At 45.1% G+C, this 11049-nt stretch overlaps 1 protein-coding gene across 4 annotated transcripts; it reads left to right on the top strand.

The window, feature by feature from the left end:
* Positions 1-6537: 6537 nt before the first annotated feature.
* SIGMAR1 (sigma non-opioid intracellular receptor 1) lies at positions 6538-10842 on the top strand. Of its 4 annotated transcripts, none has more exons than XM_006898520.1 (4): positions 6538-6718; positions 6876-7076; positions 7197-7289; positions 10508-10842. In XM_006898520.1, exons 1-4 carry the CDS (start codon positions 6568-6570, stop codon positions 10732-10734), a joined length of 672 nt encoding a protein of 223 aa, XP_006898582.1. In that variant the 5' UTR covers positions 6538-6567; the 3' UTR covers positions 10735-10842. The 4 variants fall into 4 exon arrangements, with proteins under 4 accessions (XP_006898582.1, XP_006898583.1, XP_006898584.1 ...); XM_006898521.1 differs by having other exon boundaries at positions 6568-6658; positions 10508-10734; XM_006898522.1 differs by lacking the exon at positions 7197-7289 and having other exon boundaries at positions 6568-6718; positions 10508-10734.
* Positions 10843-11049: the final 207 nt, after the last annotated feature.

Here is an 11049-nt window from a genome sequence, read left to right as displayed (position 1 = left end):
AAAAAAGAAAACCTATACCTAGACCAAGAAATTATTGTCCAAACAGACCAAGGGAAAACTGCATTATTTAAAAAAAACAAAACAAGAAAGGTGTGAGTCAGGGTTGTAGCCAATTAAATCTGTACACTGAGTAAATCATTCAAGAATCTGGACTTTATAAAGAAAAATGTGGCATCAGAATCAGAGGAAAACTCATCAACAACTTCTTGTTGTTGTTGTTATGTGTCGTTGGTTTGCCTGAAACTCATAGTGACCCTGTGAACAACAGCTCTGAACCATGCCCAATCCTGAACCAATCTCACTGACTCCCACACATCTAATCCCATTGCTCCAGTTATCATGTCAATCCATCTCCTCCAGAGTCTTCCTCTCCCGTGCTGTCCCTCCACCCTTCCAAGTGTGATGTCTTTCTCCAAGGACTCATCCCTTGTGGCCAAGTGCCCAAAGTATGTGAGATGGAGATTCAAAATCCTTGCATCCAAGGAGAAACTTGGTTTCACCCACTCCAAGACAGACCTATTTGTTCTCCTGGTGGTCCATGGTATGTTCAATACTCTTCTGTAGTACCATAACTCAAAGGCATCAATTATTTTCTTTATTTTTTTAAAAACATCAATTCTTATCCTGTCATCCTTAGTCATTGTCCAGCTCTCTGATGCATAGCATGTAATTCCAAAGACCATGGTATGGATCAGGTACACCTTAGTCTCTAGACTGCCATCACTGCTACTCAGCACTCTGGAGAAGTCCCTGACAATAGTCTTCCCTGATGCAATGTAGGCTTCTCATAAAGATCTCTAAGAGGATGTGGGGATTATTCTTTTATTGTTTGTGACCATATCAACCACACCACTGACCTCTTCAGCACATACAAATGCTAAGGAAATTCTGTTGGTGAATAAGTGACAATTCATAGCTCAGTTGATCCTTCTATAGAATGCCTTTGAACTGTGGTGTTGGAGAAGAGTACTGAACATCCCATGGACTGCTAAAAGAACAAATAAATATGTCTGGGAGAAAGTGCAGCCAGAGTGCTCCTTAACCGCAAAGATGTTGAAGCTTCATCTCACATGCTTCAGGTATGTTGCTAGGAGGGGCTATTCTTTGGAGAGGAACATCATGCTTGGAAAGGTGTAGGGTCAGCTAAAGAGAGGAAGACCCTCAACCAGGGGTCTGGTTGAGGCCCCTCACTATGGGTAATACTCAACTTGATTGCACCCAACAATAACATAGCTTGGTACTTCTCATTGATTATGAACAAGGAAGTTAGACAAGTAAGAGAGAGTTGCTCTTCGTAGGTAACATCGAGTCAAGCACAATTCATAGTGACCCTATGTTGTTATAGGCTTGTCCTTATTGTGCAGTATTTTGTGAATTCTTAATAACATTTTTAGTGAGGCAAAATACTACATTGTGCGAATGTAGTTATTCATCTAGCTCTTCATCCCTTGACTGAGACTTGGATTGTTTTCAACTCTTTGCCATTGAAAATAATTCTGCACCGGCGCTGGCTGAAAATCGCCTGTGACTTCATCCATAGCTACTGGTGAGAGTCAGCGCCCAGAGCCATCAGGGGCTTTAAGCTCGTTGTCCACTGCTGTGGTATGGACATCTGAAACCCAGGCCCTGACAGGCACCTGGGGAGGGGGGGGGACCCAGACTCTACTTCGTGCTCTGCTGGAGAAGGAGGGGCAGTCTCCTGTACCAATCAGATCCAATTTGACGGTACACACACACACACACTCACACACTTTTCCTTCTTCTTTTTTAAAAAAAGACTACTTCAGCCATCACGGCCATCTGCCCGGGGCGGGCTGCCCTCAGCCCTCTGCCTGGGGTGAGCCGTCGCGGCCCTCTGCCCGGGGCGGGCTGCCCTCGGCCCTCTGCCCGGGACGAGCCGTCGTGGCCTTCTGCCCGGGGCGGGCTGCGCTTGGCCCCTGGCTCGGGGCGAACCGTCGCGGCCCTCAGGAGCAAAAAGGCAAGCAGCTGTAACCCAAGACCACCAGTAAGGTGATAAAGCGTCCTCCCTTCCCCCCTTTATATCTATGCCCCTGTTCAGCATGAAGAAGCCAGAGAGTCGGCATCTAATTCCCAAATCAATAAGACAGTTGGTTTAATTACTATTGGAAAATGCTTGTCATTCCTCTGTAGCATCTGGTCCCCACTGGACCCTCATCATTTCCTTCACCTGCTCCCCCCACCGACCAAACTGTGCAGCTCTGCAACTGCATCCTGGCCCATCCTCACCCTTCTGCCCCCAACCCTCACCTCCTTGTACCCCCAATATGTTTTTCCCAATAAAAATATTTAAAAAAATAAGGACAACAAGAAGAATCAATGTCTTTAAATAGTGGTGCTAGAGAAGAGTGTTGAACATACCATAGATTGCCAAGAGAACAAACAGTTCTGTCTTGAAAAGAGTGAAACCAGGTTGCTCCTTAAGGCAAGGATTTTGAAGCCCCATCTCACATACTTTGAGAATGTTGCTAGGAGTGACCAGTTTCTAGGATATACAACCAGTTGTGAGATTTCTTGGAGAACATCATGCTTGGAAGTGTTGGAGGGTCAGCACAGAAGAGGAAGACCCTGGATGAGATGTATTGACACAATGACCATGGCAATGGGAAGGCAGGTGTGTCAAAAATAGTGAGATTGGCTCAAGATAGGGCAGAGTTCAGAGCTATTGTTGATAGGGTTGCTATGAGTTGTAGTCAACTCGATGGCACATAACAACAAAAATGGGATTTTTAATGAGCTCTGGTGGTTTAGTCTGTAAGGAGTTGCACTGCTAAACCAAAGACAGTCTTGGTGGTGGTTCCAATCCATTAAGAGCCTCTAGGGAAAAAGAAGGGTAATCTCTGCCTATGTGGTTTACACTTTGCAAACCCACTGGGGATCAGCTATGAGGGCCTAGTGGCAAGAAGCTTAGCTGCAATTCCTAAGGCATGAGGTTTAACACCAGCTACTCTTCAAGAGAAGAATGGGCAATCTCCTCTCATGCAATTAACTGCCTCTGAAAATCCCCAGATGGTCAGCTATGGGTCGGTTTCAACTCGATGGTACATAACAACAACAACATGAGTTGGTTACAGCTCCACAGCAATGAGTGATTGAAATTGTTAGATCAAATGGTATCTCTAGTCCCAACTTTCTTTTTTTCTTTTAAGTCTCTGTGTCTCTCTCTCTGTGTGTGTGTGTTCCCTTGTTGTGTACTGTCAAGTGGAATCTGGCTGGCACAGGGACAGATTGCTCCTCCTTCTCCAGCAATGCACCTGGTGGATTTCAACCATGTGCCTTCAGGATTGCAGCACAACTTCTTGCCAATAGGCCACTAGAGCTCCCTATTCCCAACTTTCTAAGGACTTACCAACTGCTTTCCATATGGTTGCACCATATTACATTCCAGCAGTGTATGAGAGCTCTAATCTCTCTACAACATGGCCAGAATTTGGTGTTTGCTCTTATTGAACATTGTCATATTTGCCAGCGTGAGATGTTACCTCATCATTGTTTTTATCTGATTGTGAAATCTTTTGGTTAATATGGCATCACTTAGAGGATCTGATTCATGAGATCTATACTGTTGAGAAGGGAGTTCTGATGGCCTAGTGAATAAAGAGTTGTGCTTCCAACCCAAAGGCAGAAGGTTCAAGTCCACCAACTGCTCTATGATAGAAAGATGAGCAATCTCCTCCCATGAGATTTGAAGCCTCTAAAAGACCACTGAAAGGTCAGACATGAGTTAGTTCTGACTCAATGGCCATGAGTGAAATGAGTGATGCTATTGCAGGATGCTTCAAGGAAGCAAATAGCCTGTGACCTTTCAAACTATATTCTCCAGGAGTTAGAATGAAGAAAAAGACCACTCCTTTTGTAGAAAGTAGGAATGTGGCAACAAGAAAACCAGATCAAGGGGAGCTCTGGTGGCCCAGTGGTAAGGAGCTGCAACTACAATCCCAGAGGCACACGGTTCAAAGCCACCAGATGCTCTGCCAGGGAAGGAGGGACAATCTCCTCCTGTACCAGTCAGATCTGATTTGACAGTACACTTACAAAAATAATAAAATAAAATAAAAAAAAAGAAAACCAGATCAATAGGCTTATTAAAAGGATGAACTAAAATGTCAATTATTAATATTAATTAAACAATAACTGCTGCATCCAAGATAATAAAAAAATATTTGGGGAAGAAAAAATCCCAGTAACTGCTTCCAAGCAGAAACAAATATATATTTATAACTCCTTGCTGTGGAGTCCATTCCAACAAATTTTTTTTCCAATGAAGTCGGTTTAAAGTCCAAGATGCATCTGTTCCAAGCCATAGTGTTTTCAATCACTTCCTATGCATCTGAAAGTTGAACAAGAATAAGGATTATAGAAGAATAATGCCTTTGAAGTGTGGTGTTAGAGAGGAGAGTACCGATGTAAAAAACAAATCTGTCTTGGGAGAAATTCAACCAGGGTGCTTCTTAGAAGCAGGCATGGTGAAACTTTGTCTCACGTACTTTGGGCATGTTGTCAGGAGCAGCCAGTTCTTAGAACAAGATACCATGTTTTGCAAAGTGGAGGATCAGAGAAAGAGAAAGATCCACAACAGGGTGGATTGACACAATGACTGTAATGATGAGTGCCAGTGTATCAGAAACGGTGAGAATGGCGCAGAGGATGTTGGGGATCTTCAGGGTTCAGATCTGTTGTTCATACGGTCGTTATGAATGGTAGTCAACTTGATTGCAGCACACACACACACACACACACACACACACACACTGACTGCCATCTAGTCAGAACCAACTTCATAGCTGACCTTCCCGTGAGTTTTCAGAAGCTGTAATCTCAAGGCAGGAGATTGCGCTTTTTTTTTTGCTTTTTTTTTTTTTCTATCGTGGAGCAGCTTGCAGATTTGAACCACCTACCATTTTTTTGGGTTGGCAAAGATTTACAGCCTCGGAAATCCAGTGGAGGACCAGAAATTATTTGGTGCCGATTTTAGGGCAATAAGTTTTGAGTTTTATAACAGGAAAAGAGCCACAAAGCTCGCGGTGGATTCGAACCAGGAAAGGAGAAGCGCTGTCTTTGGCTTACCAGAGCAACTCGCTAGGAATTACTAAATTACTAAATTTACTTATTAGTAAATTACTAAAACATGTTTTACGAATACTAGATATTTGTGGTGGTCTCGTCTTGGTGGTAGTCAGGCAAGGGAAATTTCTGGGGTCCTTTTGTTATGTGTTACTGATTTGTTTTGTTTTTTCTCCCTCAAAAGTAGGTGGCCTAGAGCCTTAGACTAAGGGCAAAGGTGCGATGGTGTGACTTTATTAATTTTAGAAGAATATTCTTTTAAAGACACAGCAATCATTTGTCTATTTGCTGTACTAAACAACTTGGAGTGTTGTGATCCTGAACACTATTCCATAGTTGTGTCAAATACCACAATAATGGTTTACCCATTATGTACAATGTTTGGATTCGGTTCCAGATTGATTCGTGTTGGGAAGCAGGAGTGGCATCTATTTCCTAGATACCTCTGGAAACCCTACAAACTCTCTTACAAATGTACAGAAATTATGTTAATTATAGAATAGTGTTCAGGTCTTTTGTGCAAGGCTTACTGAGTCATATTCGACTTGACAACACTTAACCACTGCTCAATGAGAGTAGTGCTGTTATATCTGGAGGAACATTCTTCTACTTTGCACATCACTTTTTGTCAATGTGCTGTACGAGATAACCTGTGTTTGCTCTGATGCAGACCCTTGTGCCATGGGGATATCAAATATCATAATGGTTTCCCATTGTGGGCAGTGTTTGGTGGAGCTCCCAGTTGTAAAACCGGCTGGGAAGCAGAAGTGGCATCCACTTCCTAAGCCGCATGCCTCTGAAAACTCTATGAACTTGGAGAAACAATGATAGCTATGGAAAGTCATTAGGTCTTTTATTCATGAGTCGACCTAGACTCGACGGCAATCACCAACAACAAATTATATTTGCCAATTCTACATTTTTCATGTTTACAATTCGGTGATACCAATTACATAGAGACGGCTGTCCACGTATCACCAGTATTCATTGCCAAATTTAACATCATCTACGTGTGATTCACTCTGAAGTTCCCATCTTAAAGAGACTGCTACCCTGCCAGCCCTTCCCGCATCCCCAAGTTGAAGATTCCACTTCCGGGATCGCCTGCCTCACTAGACAATGGATGTAGAGGGCTAAGTCCACTCTCGGCCTCTCGGTTGCCAAACAATCTCCATGTAGCATCGCGTTAGCAGACACCCTTGCAGACTCCAACCCCAAGTGTAGAGGGTTTGGCCCCGCCCCTTACCCACTAGTGAGCGCGCCGCCCCTCCTCTCGCTCTCCCCGCGAGGAAATGGTTCGGCCCAAGGGGCGGGGCCCGGGTGCCTCGGCCATTCTGATTGGCCAGGGCGAGCCATACCACAGTGGTGGCGGCGAAGCAGGTAGCCGACAGCGCGCTGCTGTCTTGGAGGCAGTAACAGCATCGCAGGCTTGGGCGCCACTTCGCGTCACCTCCTGCGCCGCGCTGTGCCAAGCCGCCCGCCGGGATGCAGTGGGCTGTGGGTCGGCGGTGGGCAAGGGCCGCATTGCTCCTGGCGGCCACCGCTGTGCTGGCCCAAGTCGTCTGGCTCTGGCTGGGTACGCAGAGCTTCGTTTTCGATCACGAAGAGATCGCGCAGCTGGCACGACAGTATGCGGGTGAGCGATCGAGGGGCGGCGAGAGGGGGCAGGACAGCAGAGAAGAGCCAGGGTGAACCCACAGGGCAGATCGGGAAGCAGACGGGTCCGGGATGCAGTCCCCAAGCTCAGAACTGGTGCTGGCCTAACTCCGCCACTCATATCTGTCTCTCGCCAGGTCTGGACCACGAACTGGCCTTCTCTCGGCTGATTGTGAAGCTGCGGCGAATGCACCCAGGCCACGTGCTGCCGGACGAGGAACTGCAGTGGGTGTTTGTGAATGCCGGTGGCTGGATGGGCGCCATGTGCCTTCTGCACGCCTCCCTGTCTGAGTACGTGCTGCTCTTCGGCACCGCCCTGGGCTCCCGCGGCCACTCTGGTCAGTGCTGAGGGCAGGTGGGACTGGGAGATTGGGCCATGCCCTCATTTCTGATCTTTGGTAAGGCCATGTGATGGCGTGGATACCCTGATATTTGATGTTGTTCTTATTATCCTTCAGGGCGCTATTGGGCTGAGATCTCAGACACCATCATCTCTGGAACCTTCCACCAGTGGAGAGAAGGTACCACCAAAAGTGAGGTCTTTTATCCAGGTGCGTAGAAAGACTTGGTCAAAGAGTTGGATCCCTTCACCCTGCATGTGCCCATAATTGGGTGAGGGAGTCATGGTGATGGGAAAGGGTCGTGTTGAAGGGTCCTTTACACGGTTCCCTTCTGCCCAGCTAAGCCACAGGTGGTTATTTAGGGCAGGGCTGAGGTCCCCTGTTGCTTTCCTCAAAGGGAAACAAGCATCACAACTTCTACTAAACATGTCTCTAATTTGCCTAGACAGTCTTCAGTAGTTCTAGTGATACCTAAGCTGCTAGGACTGCAACCTTCAAAATGGATTGAAGCGCAACATCAAGGAAACAAAGATTCTCACCTCTGGGCTCATTGGCAGCATCATCATTTATGGTGAAGAGATTGAGATTGTTAACAGCTTCAGTCAGCTTGACTCCACAATCAGCTCTTGGTACCACCAGCCAGGAAATCAAAAGAGAACTTGCATTGAGAAAGTGTATTGTCAAGAACCTCTCCAGAGTACTGAAGAGCAACGATGTCAGTCTGGAGACTAAGGTGCAAATCCAGGCCATGGTCTTCACAATTTCTTGCTGTGCGTCAGAAAGCTGGACAATGACTGGGGATGATAGAAAGGAAATTGATGCCTTTGAGCTGTGGTACTAGAGAGAAGCATTGAATACGATGGACTGCTAGGAGAACAAACAGGTTCATCCTAGAGAGGAGGAAACCAGGCTGCTCCTTGGAGGCAAGCATTCTGACATTCCATCTGACATACTTTCATACTTTGGGCATGTTGCAAGGAGGGATCAGTCCTTGTAGAAGGAGGTCATGCTTGGGAGGGTAGAGGGACAGCTCAAGAGAGGAAGACCCTTGATGAGAAGGATTGACTTGGTCTCAGGCTAGAGCAGGGTTCAGAGCTATTGTACATAGGGTCACCATGAGTCACAAGCAACTCAATAGCACATAGCAGAAACAACCAAAGAGTTGGCAGTTCTAACCCACCAGAAGCTCTAGAGGAAGATGATGTGGCTGTCTGCTTGGAAATGCTATGGGGCAGTTCTGCTCTGTACCTAGGACATGGGAATCCTACAGGATCCTGTGTGTTTGATGGATTTTCCCCCCCTTCATTTTGTTTTGTTTTAGGCACTCTTTATTTTATTCAGCCAATGAGTACGCCAACGATTGAAGAGAGAGTTACATAATTAGAAATGTTTTCATACTCCCAAGGCTAGCTATCTTATTTCCCACCCCCCTACTTTTATAAAGAAGCATTTATATAGAAAGGTGAGCTTTAGACTTTCAGGTAAAATTGAGATTGATTGATACAAGCATGGCTGGCATTGGGATTCAATAACTGCATTTTTTTAGAAGCCTCACACATCTTTCCATTGAAAGTTGCTGTCCTGACCCAAAAGCCATACCTCTGGCAATTCTAATCTTTATACCTTAGACTAGGCCATCTAAGCTTGATCCTGGTTTGTTTTTGATGAACTTTATGGTCTTGGGCTTTACTCCCAGGTCTCTGATCCACCTCGAGTTGATTTTTGTGTATGTATGGTATAAGATGTGGATCCTGTTTCAGCTTTCTGCAGGTAGCATCCAGTTTTGTTGAAGAGGCTGTCATTTCCCCATTTGATAGGTTTTATCGTCAGTTCTAATCTTATGCATAAGATGGGGAGTCTTCTCTCTTGTCATTTATAGCCTCTGAAAAGCTGCTGGAAGGTCAGGTATAAATTGATTCCAACTTGATGGCAATGAAGTGGTTTGGTTTGGTTTTGTTTCTTTTAAGAATATAAACCTAGAAGCAATCATTCAAATAAAACAAGGGAATACTGCATATTTTAAAATCAGGAAAGGTATACGTCAAGGTTGTATCCTTTCTCCATGCCTATTCAGTCAGGATGCTGAACAAATAATTTGAGAAGCTGTACTCTATGAAAAAGAATGTAGTATCAAAGTTGGAAGAAGACTCACCAACAACCTGTGTAGTGCAGATGATACAACCTTGCTCTCAAGAAAGTGAAAAAGATACACGGCACTTTATTGAAGAAGACGCATAAGAATTATACTTCAACATCAAGAAAACAAAAATCTTCACTGCTAGCCCCACAGACAACATCATGATAGATAGAGAAAAGATGGAAGTTGTCAATGATTTCACTTAACTTGTATCCACAGTCATTACCCACGGTAGCAGCAATCAAGAAATAAAGACATGTTGCATTTGGAAAAATCTCTTTCAAGAACCTCTTTAAAGTACAAAGAATCTCAGTTTGAAGACTAAGGTACACCTGGCTCAAGCAATGGTATTTTTAATTGCTTAATATAAATATGAATGTTATATAACGAATAAGAAAGACTGAAGAATTGCTCCTTCACTCATTGCCATTGAGTCAGGACCAACTCATAGCTTACCCTCTATTGTGTTTCTGAGGCTGTAAATTTCATTAGAGGAGATTGCCACCTCTCTCTCATAAAGCCACAGGGGAGAGAGATGTGTCCCATGCATTAGCAGTACAACTTGTGGATCATAGTATTGAGGAAGAGTATGGAATACACTATGGACTTTGAAAAGGACAAACAAATCTGTCTCGGAGGAAGTGTAACCAGGGTACCTCTTAGAGGCAAGGATAGTGACATTTCATCTCACATACTTTGGACATGTTGTCAGGAGGAAAAAGAGATCATGCTTGGAAAAGCAGAGGATCATAGAAAGACAGGAAGACCCTCAAGGAGCTAGAGTAACACAGTAGCAGCAGCAGTGAGCTTGAACGTGCAAAGATTGTGAGAAATGGCACACAGTAGGGCAAGGTATTAATCTGTTTGATCATAGGGCCGCTGGGAGTCAGAGTTGATGGCACATAACAGCAAACATATCTAATAGAGCCAGCCCAAGGGTTGCTAGATTTCTGCTTAACTTGAAGGAGGCTTGAGGATACAGATTTTCATGACTTTTACACAGTGACCCAAGGTGAAGTGAGATCGAGCTGAAGTTGGCCCCATTCCCAATGACCCATTATAATTTTCCCTAGAGAAAAGATAACCCATCCAATTCCATAGGTGAACATAAAGGAAAGGCCTTTTGCGCTTCTCACCTGCCTGGATGGGAAACCAAGCTGGTGAGATAGGGATTTTTCCTCTCCTGAAGTTCCCTCTGCATTCCCCAATGAAGACAGTTAATAGGCCATAGAAGTAGCAGCAATAGAGAGGCAGAACTAGGTTTCTCATGAATGTGCTTTCTTTTTCCCAGGAGAGACAGTGATGCATGGGCCTGGAGAGGCAACAGCTGTGGAGTGGGGGCCAAACACATGGATGGTGGAGTATGGTCGAGGTGTCATCCCATCCACCCTGGCCTTCGCACTTGCTGACACAGTCTTCAGCACCCAGGACTTCCTCACTCTCTTCTATACTCTTCGCGCCTATGCCCGAGGCCTCCGCCTTGAGCTCACCACCTACCTCTTTGGCCAGGAACCCTGACCAGTTGGGCCTGAAGGAAGACCTGTGGATGGACAAGAGCGAGCAGACCCGCACGTGTCCACTTGCTGGAGCCCACGTACACAGACAGGAACATATTCATACCATGCAAATAACTAAGTTCCTAGTGTACAAACAGGGACATACATGCTTATACATCCAAACACAGGAACTCATGGGAACATACAGAATTCACATGCAGATACTAAGATCTGTGTGTATGGCAGCAATCATGTGCTCACGCCCATTAAGAAAGAGAGACCCACTTATACCAAGGGGAATAGTCATGTTCAAACATAAACCATAAGCTTGACTCAC

The sequence above is a fragment of the Elephantulus edwardii genome, unplaced genomic scaffold (genome assembly GCF_000299155.1).
Source record: "Elephantulus edwardii isolate Elephantulus edwardi_28Jun2011 unplaced genomic scaffold, EleEdw1.0 scaffold00232, whole genome shotgun sequence".
NCBI lineage: Eukaryota > Metazoa > Chordata > Mammalia > Macroscelidea > Macroscelididae > Elephantulus > Elephantulus edwardii.
This window is presented reverse-complemented; position numbering and strand designations above follow the sequence as displayed.